Source organism: Neovison vison, chromosome 2 (genome assembly GCF_020171115.1).
Source record: "Neovison vison isolate M4711 chromosome 2, ASM_NN_V1, whole genome shotgun sequence".
Classification (NCBI taxonomy): domain Eukaryota; kingdom Metazoa; phylum Chordata; class Mammalia; order Carnivora; family Mustelidae; genus Neogale; species Neogale vison.
Window position 1 is genome coordinate 72,655,252 of NC_058092.1, and position 18,134 is coordinate 72,673,385.

Genomic DNA, 18,134 nt, shown 5'->3' on the forward strand with positions numbered 1-18,134 from the left:
TGATGTTAGAGGAAAAGCTTCAGCTTTCACCACTGAGTATGATGTTAGTTGTGAATTTGTCTTATATGCCCTTTCTTACATTGAGGTATTTATTGAGAGTTTTCATCATAAGTGGATGTTGAATTTTGTCAAATGCTTTTCTGCATCTGTTGAGAGGATCATATGATTTTTATCCTCCATTTTTTGGGTAAAGATTTTATTTATTTATTTGGCAGAAAGAGAGAGAGCACAAGGAGGGGAAGCAGCAGAGGGAAAGGGAGAAGCAGGCTCTCTGCTGAGGAGGGAGCCTGAAGTGGGTCTTGATCCCAGGACTCTGGGGTCATGACCTGAGCTGAAGGCAGACACTTAACTGAGCCACCCAGACACCGTATCTTGCATTTTGTTAATATGTGTATCAAGTTGATTTGAAATACTGAACCATCCTTGCATCCCTGGAATAAATCTTACTTGATTGTGGTATAAGATCTTCTTAATGTATTGCTGAATTCTGTTTGCTAATATTTTGTAAAGGATTTCTGCATTATGTTCTTGCATCTACGTTCCATGTTCATCTATGATATTGGCCTGCAATTTTCTTCCTTCCTTCCTTTTCTTTTTAATTTAATTTAATTTTATTTTTTGTACTGCCTTTTATCTGGTTTTGGTATCAGGATAATGCTAGCTTCACAGAATGAATTTGAAAGCATTCCTTCCTCTAATTTTTTTTATTTTTGAGTAGTTTGAAAAGTATAAGTATTAATGCTTCTTTATACATATGGTAGAATTCACCTGTGAAGCTGTCTGGTTTTGGACTTTGGTTTATTGGAAGTTTTTTTGATTACTGAGTCATTCTCATTATTAGTAATGGGCCTGTTCAAATTTCTATTCCTTGCTGATTCAGTCTTGGAAGATTATACATGTTTAGGAATTCATCCATTTCTTCTAGGTTGCTTATTTTATTGACATATAACTGTATTTAGTAGACTGGGGGATACTGTTTTTATTTTCAATTTTCTTCAGGTATTTTTTGATTTCCTCTTTAATTCTTCATTGATCCCTCATTTGGTTAGTAGCATGTTGTTTAGCTTCCACGTGCTTGTGCTTTTTCCCAGTTTTTTCCCTTGGTATTTATTTCTAGTTTCATAGTATTGTAATCAGAAAAGAGGCTTGATATGATTTCATCTATCTTAAATTTATTGATTTGCCTTGTGACCCAGCATGTGATCTAACCTAGAGAATGCTCCATGTGCACTTCAGAAGAACGAGTATTCTGCTGTTTTTGAATGGAATGTTCTGTATATATTCATTAGGTCTCTCTGGTCTAAAGTGTTGTTTCAGGCTATTGTTCCTTAGTGATTTTCTTTATGGATTATCCATCCATAGATATAAGTTAGGGTTAAAGTGCCCTACTGTTTTTGTATTACTGTTGATTTTTCCCTTTATGTCTGTTAATAGTTGTTTTATAAGTTTAGGTGCTCCTAAGATGGTTGCATAGATATTTATAATTGCTATATCTTCTAGTTGAATTGATCCTTTTATCATTATGTAATGTCCTTCCTTATGTCACATTACAATCTTTGTTTCAAAGTCTATTTTATCTGGTATAAGTATGTTACCCAGGTTTTTTTCATTTCCATTTGAATGGAATATTTTCTTTTCCATCCTTTCATTTTCAATCCATGTGTGTTTTTAGGTATGAAGTGAGTCTCTTGTAGGAGCACATAGATGGGTCTTGTTTTTCTTATCCATTCAGTTACCCAATGCCTTTTGATTGGAGCATTTAGTCCACTTACATTTAAAGTAATTACTGAAAGATATGTACTTACTGCCATTTTGTTAATTGTTTTCTGGTTATATCTGTAGTTCTTTTCTATTCTCTTGTTCTCTTCCCTTGTGATTTGATGATCATCTTTAGTGGTATGTTTGAATTCTTTTCTCTCTTATTTTTTTGGTGAATCTATCATAGGTTTTTGTTTTGTAGTTTCTATGAGTTTCATATTTAATACCTAATATAGTACCTAGCAGTCTATTTTAAGTTGATAGTCACTTAAGTTCAAGAACATTAAGTTCAAGAACATCAAGAACACTTAAGTTCAAGAATAAGAACAAAAAAGTCCTTCATTTTTATTTTCCTTTTCCCACATTTTGTGTATTTGATGTCATAATTTACATATTTTATTTTGTATATCCCTTAGGTAATTACTATAGATACAGTTGTTTTTACTATCTTTTTTGGGGGCGGGGAGCCAGAGGGAGATGGGGGAGAGAAAGAATATTAAGCATGCTCCATACCTAACATGGAGACCAACACAGGGCTCAATCTCATGACCCTGAGATCATGACCTGAGCCAAAATTTTAAAAAAAATCAGACACTTAACTAACTGTGCCACCCAGGTGCCCTGTTTTTACTACTTTTGTCTTTTAATGTTCCTACCAGCTTTATAAATGGTTGAATCACTCTCTTTGCTATGTTTGCTTTTTCTTTCATAATTTTTGGATCTCTAGTTATGGTGTTTTCTTTTCCACTTAAAGAAGTCCCTTTAACCTTTCTCATAAGTCCAGTTTAAAGGCGATGGATTCCTTTAACTTTCATTTGCCTGTGAAACTCCTTATCTCTTTAATTATGAATCATAATCTTGCCAGGGAGTGTATTCTTGGCCATGGGATTTTTTCCTTTCAGTGCTTTGAGTATATCAGGCTGCTCCTTTCTGGCCTGCAAAGTTTCTGAAAAATGACCTGATGGTCCTATGGGTGTTAATGTAACCAGTTGCTTTTCTCCTACTGTTTTAAGATTCTCTCTTTATATTTAATTTTGACATCTTATTTTCTGTTGGTGTGGACCTCTTTGGATTCATCTTTTTTGGAGCTCTCTGTGCACACTGCAGCTAGATGTTTGTTTCTTTCCCCAGGTTTGGAAAGTTTTCATCTATTATTTCTTCCTTTTGTCTTGTTACACTCTTTATTGTAAGGTCCATTTATAAGACTTATGTTGATTTTGTATGCTGGATATATTCCCAGAGGTTCCTTAAACTATTCTTTTTTTTTTTCCAACTTTTTTCTTTTTGCTATTCAGTTTGGATGACTTCTACTATCTTGTCCTCCAGAATGCTGATCTGTCTGTATCCTTTAATCTGTCATTGTTCCATCTAGTGTATTTTTTTTTATCTCAGTTATTGTATTCTTCCATTCTGGGTTTTTTTTTTTTAATATTTTCTGATGTCTTTGTTGAAGCTCTCATTGTTCATCTATTCTTCTGTCAAGTTTGGTGAGCATCTTTATGACCACTACTTTGAACTCCTTATCAGGCAGATTTCTTATCTCTGTTTCATTTGGTTCTTTTTCTGATTTGTCTTGTTCTTTTGCTCAGAACATACTCCTCTGTCTCCTTGTTAGGACAGACTTACTTTGTTTGTTTCTATGTATTAGGTAGATCAGCTATGTCTCATGGTCTTGACAGAGTGACCTCATGTATGAGTTGTCTGTTGGGCCTGAGAAGCATACTCCCCCTGCTCACCAGAGCTGGGTACTCCAGGTGTGCCCTGTGTAGGCTTTCTGTGCCCTCCTATTGTGGCTTGGCCACAACTGTTGCTGGCATGTTGCTAAGTGGGGCTGACCCCTGGCCCAGATGGCTGCAGTGACTGACCACATTGTTGTGGCTGGGGTACCCCCTGGTGTGGCTGGTTGTGAGGTCAGACCACAACTGTTATAGGCATATTTTTAGGTTGGCCTTGCCCCTGTCCCAGTCAGGAGCCACTCTGGAAGGGTGCAGGTTCAGGCTGAAGCCACTTATTTGGTGTATTAGGACAAGAACTATTTTAGAGAATGCTAGGCCTGGACAAGGATACCTGCAGGGTGTGGCAGGATGGGAGCTGCTTTGGGAGACACTGTTTAATGATCTTTTTGAAAGTATTTAATAGCTCGGGCGCCTGGGTGGATCAGTTGGTTGAGTGTTGGTTAGTGGTTGGTTAGTAAGAGTAAGCCCTGTGTGGAGCTCTGCGCTCAGTATAGAGACTGCTTGAGATTCTCTCTCCCTCTCCTGTTGCTCCTCTCCCTGCTCTCTCTCTCTAAATAAATAAAATCTTTTTTAAAAGTATCCAATAGCTAATCTTACTTTATCATTCTTTATCAGAAATTCTATTGTTTATTCCTTAATCTGTGAACTTCTAAATTTTTTAGAAGATTTATTTATTTTTAGACAGAAAAAGAGAGAGAGAGAGAGAGCATGTGTGAGAAGGTGGGGGGTGGTGAAGTGGGAGAAGGAGAGGGAGAGAAAGAGAAGCAGACTCCCCACTGAGGGGGAAGCCTAACATGGGACTTGATCTCATGACGCTGAGATAATGGCCTGAGCCAAAATTCTAGAGTCAGATACTTAACTGATGGAGCCTCCCAGTTACCCCTGAACTTCTAAATTTTTACAATATAAATTAACCTAATAAAAACATATTTATTTATTTTAATCCTTAAGGTAGTGGCAAAACTAATAAACTTACACTTAACTTTTGCCAAACATTCCTAATAGAAAATCTTTGATATGATGAACTGTTCAAATTTTTAGTCTAAAATACACTTGAAAAAGCACTTTTTGTATATGAGTAAAGAAACTCGAAATGTTTGGCAAAACCATAAAATTGATAATGGACCACTAATCGATAAATTTTAACTTATTCCTATGTGAATAAGGATATTTGACATAATGTAAAGACAATAATCTCTGGCTCTGCATTAGTGATTTAGAATATTCTTCGTTTAGGTTCACATCTGTCTTATGTCCACTAGATAGATACAATGATGCATTTTATGTTAGACTTTTAATATATTTGTTATATTTCAATGACATTCTTTGACCCTGGCATACCTGAATCTGGGGAAAACAAGCACTGTTATATACCATTTGCCCATATTTTTCCATTTGCTTTACGTTTTTATATTATTTCCATACTTTCCCCCTGAGGGCTTTAGCGAGACTAGAGCCCATTTGATAAAAACCTTATATATTCTTATAGGCAAGATGAGACTCTGTATGAGCTAGCTTGATTTAGTCAAAATAATTCTAAAATCTTTATTTCTAAAACAAAATATAACTTTCAATCATCTCCAAACAGCCAGATCAAAATATCAGAAATGACTACATAATGTGATCCTTCTGCTTTAGGATTTTTTAAAATCTTATCTGTGGAAAATGGAAAGTTTAACCAATTATATTTATTTGTTAAATATATTTTTTAAAGATTTTACTTATTTACTTGAAAGAGAGCGCACGAGAGAGAGAGCATGAGAGGGGAGAAGGTCAGAGGGAGAAGTAGACCACCCGCTGAGCAAGGAGCCTGATGGGGGACTTGATCCTTGGGCTCCAGGATCATGACCTAAGTTGAAGGCAGTCACTTAACCAACCAAGCAACCTAGGTGCCCTAACCAATTATATTTATTTCTATAAACTGATCAATTTTATTTTACCTAATTAATTTAAATATGTCCTCTAAGATTTTTTTTAGTCAAACATGCATATAGAAGTGGTTATTTTGATAATCAAAACTACAATAGCTACTTTTCAAAATAGTATTAAGTTATCTTGTAAAATCCTGAATCAGAAGATTATAGATCAGGAATCTTTAAAGAATATTTGTTCTAATAACTGGTTAGACAATTTTAAAACTTAAATCACTTGGTAACTGCATGTAAATTACTGTAAAAATGTACACAGATCAGATTTTTTTGACACTTAGAAATAAATATGAATTTGATGATTGAAGAAATATCTGCCCTAAAATGTCTAGGGTATATAGCAATTTTATAATGTCTGCAAAACGTTGTTAGAATACATTTAATGCGGAAAGTTAGATTTGGAAAGTCACAGTATTAAAGACTATATATTATGCTAAGGATCTTGACCTCAATGTAAATAGATTTTTTGTTTAGATTATACAGCTACAAATAGTGTATGTCTGTGTTACGAAACTAACAAATGTCTATGTTATGTCTATGTCATGTTATGAAACTAACAAAATAAAACCTCTTGAAACGATGTGATTGGTGCTGTGAATCTATTATCTTCACTGTATTTTATCTTGAAACATCAAAATAATTTTAGAAAAAGACCTACTGGTTCACCTCGAGGCCCAGGTGGTCCCAATACTGTGCTATCTTCTCCTGGATAACCCTGTAATGAAGATAATGATTTATAAACAAAACCAAATTAATAAAATAACCTTTGAAATATGCAGGCTATTATTGTCTAATATGTTATAAAATATAAAATCTTTATCTATTTAAATGGAAATCTTTTATCTACAAAGCTTAGCATAGCCTATTTTATACAGTTGAGATTCCTACAGGTCCTAAGAAGAGTCAATCTGCTTTAATTACATAAAAAGCAGTTTAGGAATTTACTCAAAGTTTCAGATTTCCAATGATATTGTAAATCAACAGGAGTACTATTGTAGTTATTCTTAATCCATAAAAAATTTAAGTATAAATGTACTAGTTAGTCATTTAATCTGTAGTCTCATAGTTTGTTTTGATAAGTAATTAATTTTACTTTACCAAGCTTTACATATTGCAAAGTGCTTTAACATATATTATTTCATGAATATCTAGAAACAACCAATTGAAGAAATTTAATGACATCTACATTTTTGTCCTTTATTATTTATCTTCTAGAATTTTCAAAACTTCCCAAGTTGGTAAGTGTTTCTTTTGTTCCATGAAAATGTTTCCATGCATATTTTCAGAAAGAACACAAAAATTTAATATTTAATTCGAGAATTGAAAAGTCAATATATACACATACCTTTTCTCCTTTAGGTCCTGGCAAGCCAGAGAGTCCTGGTTGACCCTGATGGCCCTAACAAAAGGACAAGTAAGCAGACATTCTCCACATCATTTGTGCATGTTCTACCTAACACCACCAAGGCCATGCTATTAGATATTGCAATATTCTGAAAGAAAAACAAGATTCACTGTCTAGGGGGCTGAGGCCTAAATATATTAGAAAGGTTTATCAGTGAGATTTCATTTTAATTGGCATAATCAGGATGACATCTTTATATAACCATTTTCATGTAATACACACATTTTAATTTCCAATTAGAAATGATTACCCTATATCCTGGAATTCCTGGTTCTCCATCAGGTCCCATCAATCCTAAAGGCCCCTAAAAAACAAAGTAAATATTAGAGAGAAAACAAACAACTGTTTCAACCATTAAACTTACACTCTTATTATTTATTTGTTTGTTTATTGATTTATTTATTTAGTACTCTTACTACTTAAAATTTAGATTTTTCGAGGTATAATATTTTACTTAGTATGAAATGGGAAAACAAAAAAATAGCATTCTTTTATTTTTCTTCTGAACCACAAAATTCCCACTAAAAAAATGTTCCTGTAGTTTACTTCTGGAATGAATATTCTTAATCATATTAAGAAAAGTATTTAGTTATTAGAATACAATAGGTTTGTATAAGTTCTTGGAAATATAGTTTGTATCTGTCAAAGTTTATGCTACATGTGCATCATTGAATATTAGAATATAGCCTGATAGTTTTTGGTATTATTATGATGGGATCAAGGAAAACATATTCATTGGTAGTTTCAGATGCTTTGATGAACAAAGTTTCAGCTCCGGTCAAACTTGTTAAAATAGAAGTGATTGACAACTTATGTGCAATAAGCATTCCATTATTGTTTTCCTTCTCAATATTTTGCAGATGAGGATACCATATAAATTAAAGACTAATTAGTAAATGCCATAAAATACTGAAAATGTGACTCACACAACTGAAAAGAGCAAAAATAATAATCCTAAAATTGTCTTATGCTTCATACTATTAAAAAGTTTCCACACCAACTCTCCTATTTGTGTTTGAAACTAAACAGAAGATGAGAAAATTAAGGAACAGAATAGGGATATGCCTAACCAAATATCAGATGACCAGAAGTTCTAAATATGATTATTTAACCAAAGAACCATGAGAACCACCTAGCATTAAAGTGGATATAAAATAAAAATAGTATTTTGGGTAAATTGGAAGGGGAGGTGAACCATGAGAGACTATGGACTCTGAAAAACAATCTGAGGGGTTTGAAGTGGTGGGGGGGTGGGAGGTTGGGGTACCAGGTGGTGGGTATTTTAGAGGGCACGGCTTGCATGGAGCACTGGGTGTGGTGAAAAAATAATGAGTACTGTTTTTCTGAAAATAAATAAATTGGAAAAAAAATACATAAAAGCAAAAAAAAAATAAAAATAGTAAAGTAAATAGATATCTTAAACAGCATCTATAAGATGATATAATGGAAAAGAGGACTGTATTATAAATCATAAAGTCCATAAGAAATGAACAAAAATACCTAATGAGACAGAGGTAATAACAGAATGAAATAACAAAACTTTATTAAAGCATATGTAAAAAGATATAAGTAAATGGAAAGACATATAGTGCTTATCTACTGAAAGATTCAATATTAAAGGAACTTGAAGAGCTGAGTTTAAAGTTCACATGGAAGAGCCGAACTTTTTAGAAAAATGAATTATGGAGTACTTGCCCTGAGAGATCTCAAAAAATACTGTAATAGTATAGTAATTTAAATGGTGTGGTATTGGACCTAAGAACAGACTAACAGATGGACAGAGGAAAACAGAGAGAATGAAAACAGGCCAATAAATATTTGAGAGTTCAGTTTATGGTAAGGGTAGTATTTCAGAAAAGGGGGAAATAGATTGTTCATTAAATGATTTGAGACAACTGAATATCAAGTTGGAAAAGAGAAAATCAGTTCTTTACAACTTATTTCATAGCAAAGAAATGAACTTCATATAGGTTAGGGGTTAAAAATAAAGCCATAAAAGTATTTTAAAAAGGATATGGAAGAGTATTTTTATATAATTTAGGTAGGAAAGGGATTTCTTATGAAGAAATAAAACCTCAACTGTAAAGTAAAAAACTGACAAATATGATTATATAATTAACCTTCTGTCCAGCAAAAGATTTCACAAACAATATTAAAAGATAAATGACAGAAAGGGAAATATATTTGTAATATATCTCATAATACATTTAACAAAATATATTATCTAAAATATATAAGGCATTATTGCAGGTCAATAAGAAAAAACCTGATATAAATCATGTAAAGTGCATATGAAAAGGCAATTTCCAGAAAAAAATACAAATTACTTAACTGCAATCAGGGAAACGTAAATAGAAAGAAAATGAGACACACTTTTTCATTTATCAGACTGTCAAACATCAAAAGGATTAACAGGAAGTACCGGTAGTGGGAGAGTTACTTTGACGGAACCTCTGGGAAGGTTAAATACGTGTCAACATTTAAAAAGTGAATATTCTTTTTAGACAAAATCCAAAGTAGGAGCCTACTTTGATGGCAAGACTCCAGATTAATTCTGATGTTCATTGCAAATTCATCATATTATATAAAGTTTTTAAATATATAAGCAAAAAACAGAGAAATACTAGTGATTTAAATAAAAAGAAGTAAGAAAGTCTTCAAGTAGTATGATGAATATATAAAATAAGCCTGAGACAAACTTTCTCAGAACTTTGTTCTGAGACAACAGATGGATTATGCAATGCTCTCAAGAAGGCCTCGGTAAAAGTCTAGCATTTGTGAAATTTCATGGAGAGTAGGAAATATATATGCATTTTGTATACAAACTTACAAAACAGTAAAAACACTAAACACTAAATCACAAATATTCTGCATCTCTTCTGCTAGGACTTTCTGAACAGGTCCAAATATATTAGCACTACAATGTTGCTATTATTGGTTCAGAAGTACCACGCTACCCTTGTTTCCAACATCATATAAAATGCATGTGAAAGATTAAATATTAGATGTTATAGATATTGATCACAACTGGTTAAAAAAAAATCTCCAGATAAGCATTTGGAGCCCAAGCTAATAAAGAAAACTCATTTTTAAATAAACCTACTTTTCAAAGCAATTTGCCAATCCTGAAAGTGTAGTTTTATACAGATATTAAATTCTGATTTTTGAGTGTAAAGCATATAAACTTTCTTACTTAGGTTAGGAGTTATAATCTGATCTTTTAAAAACTCCATTTCATATTTTATTTCCATTTTGAGTTTTTTTCCCCTCTTTCCCTTTCCCGTGTCCAGAAACCACTAAGCCATTTAAGTACTGTGGAATGCTTACAATTCTCCGCAGCCCATGGAGGTAGATTATTTTCAATGGAACTATTGCTTTCTCTGTAAAATTAATCAAGGGATGAAACTTTAAGGACATGGATACATTTCTTTTCCATCCACAGTGAACTTAGGTCTGGAAACAAATCAGATACTAACCACAGCACCTCTAGTTCCTCTGGCACCCTTAGGACCACTTTCCCCCATTTGTCCAGGAGCACCTCTGCTTCCAATTTCTCCTGTGGACCCTATTTGTCCTTTATCACCCTGTGGATGTCATTAGTAAGAGAGAAAAGTGAGAAAAAACAAATTTTTACTTAGATGAATTAAGTATATCATATACCTGGAATGACACCAGACGTCATTCCGTAAGTAAAGAGTAACTTTGCTTTAACTTAATAGTAGTAGAGACCATCACTGACAATAATAACATCACTACCTAGGTTATCCTAAAGATATAACTTAAAGTAATTTAGGAGAAAGAACATTTAAAAAACAATTTTGGTATATATGAATCACATCTTCTTTATCCATTCATCTATTGAAGGACATCTTGGCTCTTTCCACAGTTTGGCGATTATCATATGGTTTTACTTACTTGTGGAGAATAAGGAATAACATGGAGGACATTAGGGGAAAGAAAGGAAAAGAAAATTGGGGGAAATTGGAGGGTGAGGCAAACCATGTGAGAATGTGGACTCTGAGAAACAACCAAGCGTTTTGGTGGGGAGGAGGATGGGGGTATGGGTGAGCCTGGTGGTGGGTAATGAGGGGGACAAGTATTGCATGGAACACTGGGTGTGGTGCATGGACAATGAATCTTGGAACACTGAAAAAATAAAATAAAATAAAATAAAATAAAAATAAAATAAAAATAAAAATAAAATAAAATAAAAACAATTTTGGTTAAACACCCAGGGGAGATCTGGTGTTCATGCTGAATTACAAATAAGTTTTTTATCTTGAAGTTTGCTATGTACGTATGTTCTCATGCATGCATGTATTTCTTGATACCATGAGAAAACACAGGCCCTATGAGAATCCTGTTTCTATAGACAACTTCGATGCCACAAAGATCTCTTTAATGCAAAGTTTCCAGTGTACGGTTCTATATATTCATAATCATCATTCACTGGTTTTGAGTCTGCCTTTAAAATCCATAATTTTTAAAATCAATAATATTTTTTATATAATTTTGCATCCTTTTAAAAATTAGTTAGTTGCTTTATGTTTTCCATTAAGCTGACTGATCATTCTCTACCACCAAAATACAGCTGCTTTGAAGCAACTTTAAGTACTATAATTCGTTTTCTGAAAGTGGGAACCAATCTGTTCTATTATTGACATTCAAGTAGATAAAAAGAAAGATTAGATTCTGATCACAGTCAGGAAGTTTTTGGTAGTCATAATAATTCCCAGGGGTGCAGGTTATTGTAAGGACTTACACTGTCCTACTCCTAATGTTGATTTTAGATATAACATTATGTATGATGAAAAGAGACTTCAAATATTGGGGTTATTTTCATAGGCAAGAATAGTTACTAAGTATATCAGAGATGAATCACTGAATTCTACTCCTGAAACTAGTATCACACTATGTTAATTAACTAGATTTAAAAAAAAAAACTGGAAACACACACACAAAAAAAGAAAAAGAATGGCTACTAAAATTTACCTCATTCATTTTTTTCTTTATCTTTTATTCTCACTTATACTGTCCCTACCTTATGACAAAGATAGAGTGAGTATATATTAGCAGAAATGTTGAAATTAGACTTTGGGAACTAGATATGGTGTGATTTGAAGCTAAGTATAGTAATATATTTAGAACTGCTGTGGTAGAATTAAGAAAATCATTTCTGTCTCACCAATAGTTGAATAAATTATTGACCCCATACAGAGATGAATTTTTCATTATAACATTCTAATATCTTATAAATATATCATCTTTTAGTAAAATATAAAAGAAACAAATAAACCACATTCTTGATTTGTGTTTCTTACTCAATATATGGGAAAGCTAAAATCAATCGTTACCACAAATGGTATAGTGTTTTCCTTTTCTTTTTTCCTGCCCATAGTCTACTAAATTTTTGCAAACAGGAGAAGGAAAAGCAAAGATCTTTATAGAAACTACAAAGTAGGAAATTTGTCTTTAAATAATTAAGGTGAGGGGTACTCCTAAGTAGAGTTAAATATTAATTTATACAAACATGCCTTTTAAGATCAATATATAATTCTTTATTACTTTATATCTAGTGCAAATAAAAACATCACAGCATCCTATGGAACTTGGGGCACATCAGAAGAAAGATGTGCCAGAAAAAGATGTAAAAAAAAAAAAGTTAAAAAAAAACATAAAAAGATGTTAAAAAAATTACCTTTTTCCCGGGACGACCTCTTTGTCCTGGAATTCCCACAATTCCTTCAGGTCCCTGGATATTCAATATAAAAAAGAAAATAAACTGTTAAGGAAAGGACTAGATAGGAGTGTTTAAATACTTACATCACATAATCACTGAATTGAACACTATGTAAAAATGAGGATTGTTTTCAACAATAAATATTGTTCTTGTGCATTTATTTTTAAAGATTTTATTTATTTATTTTAGAGACAGCATGCATGCACGAGTCGGGGGAGGGCAAGAGAGCTAGGGAAAAGAATCTCAAGCAGATTCTGCACCAAATGCCTAGCCCCATGTGGGTTCCATCTCTCAACCCTGGGATCACGACCTGAGCCAAAACCTAGAGTCTGAGGCTCAACCAAATGAGACACCCAGGCGCCCCTGTGTAATTATTTAAAAATAGGTCACAATGATTTAGAGGTCTAGCTGTTACTAGTGAGTAAAATTTACATATACAAACCAGCCAAGATAGATAAAATTAAACTGTTCTTTATTATAGGAAGAAAATTACTTGGATTCAGTGTAACTATTTTAATTGGTAAGACTGTAATTAAAGTAAACCCAGGGCATCCATTTTAGCAGTTCTATGAGCTGCTGCGGGTTCAATATCTTACTGAATATACAGGACTATAAAATATATCTAAAAATGATCAAGAAGACTCTGAAAATCTTATTGGAGTAGGTTAGGAGATTTTCTTTGATCTGTGGAAAATAGGAGAGAGGGAAATACATGGAGAAAAAGGAGGTAGTCACATTAAACTGTTTAAAACAATATTTTCATTTCAATCAGTATTTTATTTAGACAAACACAGAAGTTTTTAATATATTTTTTTAAGTAAAAATTGGCTAAAATATTTTAGATGTCATGTGAATTTGCAGGTCAACAATAATTAGGCTTAAATGAGATCCACAGTAAACCAGAGGATGCAAGTTCTAAAATAGCTAATAATTAATCATGGCACTCCTTGCATTAGCTGGAAGTGAAAATGGAAATCTCAGATTTGTGTCCCAAAGCTTGGCAAACTGCAAAAATGATGTAGACAAGAAATAAATTGTGGTTTACCACTGTGCTATGTAGGCTCTTGATAAATATTTGTTGAACGAATAAACAGATACCTAAGGAAATGACTCATGCCCTCTACTCCTGAGCAAATGCTCTTCTAGCTTCACGAAGTCACTGAATTTAGGAGCCAAAATGGTTAAGTTCTATTGCTGTAGTTCTAGCTGCATCCAGAGGCTGAAATGATAGTTGCACTAACCCACGATTTCTTTGTGGTTAATGTGGAGTTTTAAAAGGAGGCAGATTAACTTTCATTAGAGATTAATGGTGTGAACTTTTAAAAGTCAGACTACTCGTTTCATATTCTGGCTCTGTCACCTTACTGCAATACGACCATAAGTAGATGATCTAACTTCTAAAGGCCCCAGTTTCCCATTAGATAAAAGAGGTAAAATAATACCTTTCAGAAGGTTACTAATATTAAATGAGGTAATGCATGTAATGCTTATTAGAAAGAACTGGACTTACACTGAAGAGCTTAACTCAGTTCTCACTACTACTGTTGCTTTTTTCAGGCATATTATGTAATATTCAAATATATATAAAAACATTAGAAGGTACAAAAAATACCCTTGTACCCACTACCTACTTGAAGAAAAAGAAGCAGTATACATATGTACATATTTGAAGTCCCTTTACACATACCTTTCCAAACATGACACCCTCTCTCTTTACTCAGGTGCAAACATTGCCCTCAATTTGTTTATCATTCCCATACATTTTTTTATACTTTCACTCCATTTGCAACATATGGTTATTTTGCATCTTTTCAAACTTTAAATAAGCTGTACTTAATATATTCTTTTGAAACTTTGAAAACACACATTTTGTTTTTGAAATCAATCGGTCTTTAATCCATTCATTCTCTGGTTTTAATTCTACAGGATTCCATTTTAGCACACATTTTGTTTTTGATATCAATTGGTCTTTAATCCATTCATTTTTCTGGTTTTAATTCTATAGGATTCCATTTTCTTACCAAATCATAACTTATTTAAACTCTTCCCTACTGATGAATTTTTGGCGTGGGTTTTTTTTCTTTTATGGATAATGCTACAATAAATACCTTGTGCATCTCTCTATGTGCCATGTCAAAGTTTTGTTCTGTTTTCTTTAGGGTATAACTCTTGAAGTTAAATTGATAGAATATACACAACCCCAAGTAGACAAGATATTGTCAAATTGTTCTCCAAATAGTTTTGCCAATTTATATTTCCACGGCAATGTTTGAGTCTAATTACTCCAAATCTTCTGAAATGCTGGGTACTGTCAGACTTAAAATATATCCATCTCACTATGGAAAATGATAAATTGTTTGTGTCTTCAATTTGAATATTTCTGATTACTAAGGAGGAATGATTATCTATTCATACTGTTATCTGACATCTATATGTGAATCTCTGGCTCTTATCTTCTGTCCAATATTCTCCTGAGCTATTCTTACTGAGTTGTACATGAAAGATTTTATACATATTTGTGATACTTGTATTTTGCTCATTCTATGTAATACAGATTTCTTCTCTCAGCCTTCTTCTCTCAGAAAGTAGCTTACTTTCTCATTTTGTTGAACATAACTTTTGATTAATACAAACTTGCAGTTGAAATGTATTCATCATATTAATCATATTCGTCAATATTTTCTTATTTCTTTCAGTGTTCAAGAGATCCTTCTCCTCTCCCTTCAGGAGATCATGAAATAATCTCATAAATGTTCTCATATTTAACATTTTGATGTTTATAGTTAGGTCTTCAATTGGAGTTTCATTCTTTTGTGTGTTTGCATACAGGTGTGAAGGAGCTGTTTTATTTTGTTTTCCATTTGGATAACCAATTGTACCAGTGCTCGCTTCGGCAGCACATATACCAATTGTACCAGTACTGTTTATTGAATATTTAATCCTGTCCTTAGTGAACTTCCATCTATAATCAATTTATCAAACTGCAAGTTTCAAAATATACTGAGATCTGAGTCTAGGTTATCTTCTATTTCCACTGGTCTCCTCTTTGTCTTCTGTGAATGAGTGTGACACTGATTAAATTACTCTAGCTTTAATAATAAGTTATGATATCAGGTAGAGCAAGTTCTCCCTTCCACACACCACTGTTCTCCCACCTCCTGCAACTTGTTCTTGAAAACTGTCTTGATATCAGTCTTTTGTTCTTCCACATTCCTTTTAAAATCACTTTTCATTAATCAAATCCTATAAATAATTCTTATGGGATTTTGACTAAAACCGTATTGGATTTATAGACTAATTTAGGGGAGAGTTGATAATTTTTTGATATTGAGTACACCTACCTATGAATATAAAATATCTCTCCATTTATTTAGGTCTTTGTTAATAAACATTTTTTTTTCAAGAAAACTTTGCAAATCTTTTGTTAGATTTTTTAAAAATTTAATTTCATTTTTTTTCAGTGTTCCAAAATTCATTGCTTATGCACCACACCAGTGCTCCATGCAATACATGCCCTCCATAATACCCACCACCAGGTTCACCCAACCCCCCACCCTCATCCCCTCCAAAACCATCAGTCTTTTGTTAAATTTATTCCTAGGGGCTTAATTTGGTTGTTGGTTGCATGATAAATAGTATTTTTATTTATTTATTTATTTTTGTAATTTTATTTTTCAGTGTTTAAAGATTCATTGTTTATGTACCACACCCGGTGCTCCATGCAATACATGCTTTCCTTAATATCCACCACCAGGCTCAACCAACCCCCCACTCCCCTCCCCTCCAAAACTCTCAGTTTGTTTCTCAGAGGCCACAGTCTCTCCTGGTTCGTCTCCCCCTCTGATTTCCCCCAATTCCCTTTCCTTTTCCTTCTTCTAATGTCCTCCAAGTTATTCCTTATGTTCTGCAAATAGTGAAATCATATGATAATTGACTCTCTCTGCTTGACTTATTTCACTCAGCATCATCTCTTCCAGTCCCGTCCATGTTGATACAAAAGTTGGGTATTCATCCTTTCTGATGGAGGCATAATACTCCATTTTATATATGGACCATATCTTCTTTATCCATTTGTTTGTTGAAGGGCATCTTGGCCCTTTCCACAGTTTGGCAATTATGGACATTGGGGTACAGATGACCCTTCTTTTTACTACCTCTGTATCTTTGGGATAAATACCCAGCAGTGCAATTGCAGGTCATAGGGTAGCTCTCTCTGTTTTTTAATTTCCTAAGGAATCTCCACACTGTTTTCCAATAATAGTATTTTTTAAAGTTTTCTAACTATTGCTGGGGAAGAGGAATCTATATATTTGTATATTCTTATATTTAACATCCTGCTAAAATCTCACTGATTCTAATAATTTATCTGTAGATTATTTCTCTTATTTTACTATACTGGCTGAGTCTCTGAGTAAATGTTGAATAGAAACATTGGTTTCTATTCACAGTGGTGATCTTTGCTCATATCTTCGAATTTTCACCATTTCATGTGATAGTCAACATGGATATTAAATCTTTATAAATACTTTTTGTTTCATCTATTGGGATTGTATTTTTTTTCTTTCTTTAATTTGTAGTTATGTGACTTAAAGTTACAATTCTTAAAAATGTTAGGCCTTTGTTACAATACTTGTAAGAGAGGGAATTCATAAGCCCTTTTATTATATCAACATTTTATAACTGCATTGAACTCACATACCCAGGTGTCAGCTGATACTACTGTGTGGCAATGCTATCTGGCAACGAACAAAGCAGTTTAAATATCATTGTGTTTATATATTTAAATATTAATAACAATTTGTAGATAATGTAAAAATGGGACAAATTTAAGTCTCACAAATGTGTATAATTGGGAAATTTATTACTCTGCAAGATGGCTTGCACATTCTTCAAACTTCCATTCTCACCTCATTTTCAAGTTAATTACCTTGCTTTGTACTGCACTGAGACCAGTAGCAATTAAGAAAGAGAAATCTCTTCCCAACACCCAATGTACAGACGTACCTCCTTACGTCGGCACATATTGTTTCCCTTCTCCGATGAAGGAAGAAGTTTCCCTATTTCTTACCTGAAGCCAGATCCTCACTTGGATCTAAACCCCATGTCCTCTTCAAGGCCTTCTCCTGCACTTGCACTATCAATTTTTTGCTCTTTTTTTTTCCAATTTATTTATTTTCAGAAAAACAGTACTCATTATTTTTTCACCACACCCAGTGCTCCATGCAAGCTGTGCCCTCGATAATACTCACCACCTGGTACCCCAACCTCCCACCCCCCCGCCACTTCAAACCCCTCAGATTGTTTTTCAGAGTCCGTAGTCTCTCATGGTTCACCTCCAATTTTTTTGCTCTTAACTGAATCACTTCCAACAGCAATTGAATATGCTGGATAGCACTCATTTGAGAAAAATCCTTCCTTGACCTCATGTCCCTTCCTCCCTTTCTATTCACTCACTCAATTTCTCAGGTACTCTTCTAGTTCTGTTTTTGCTTCACCATCATAGCAAAGCTTTTTGAAAGATTTGTTTATGCTCATTGTCACTATTTCCGTACTTCTCTTTCTGTCTT

General features: G+C 33.4%; 1 protein-coding gene across 5 annotated transcripts in view; it reads right to left on the minus strand.

The window, feature by feature from the left end:
- The window catches only part of COL24A1 (collagen type XXIV alpha 1 chain), a 395,660-nt gene that overhangs the window by 96,394 nt on the left and 281,132 nt on the right, over nucleotides 1–18,134 (minus strand). For 4 of the 5 annotated variants that reach the window (XR_006383188.1, XM_044238615.1, XM_044238616.1 and 1 more), the window contains 5 exons: nucleotides 12,526–12,579; nucleotides 10,304–10,411; nucleotides 7,078–7,131; nucleotides 6,768–6,821; nucleotides 6,081–6,137 (listed from right to left, as the gene is read on the minus strand). Coding sequence is in view for 4 of the 5 variants with exons in the window: in XM_044238615.1 (XP_044094550.1) it covers nucleotides 6,081–6,137; nucleotides 6,768–6,821; nucleotides 7,078–7,131; nucleotides 10,304–10,411; nucleotides 12,526–12,579 (327 nt within the window). In the remaining variant the exon portion in view is untranslated. The remainder of the gene's footprint in view (nucleotides 1–6,080; nucleotides 6,138–6,767; nucleotides 6,822–7,077; nucleotides 7,132–10,303; nucleotides 10,412–12,525; nucleotides 12,580–18,134) is intronic. The other variant, XM_044238617.1, reaches the window with a different exon arrangement.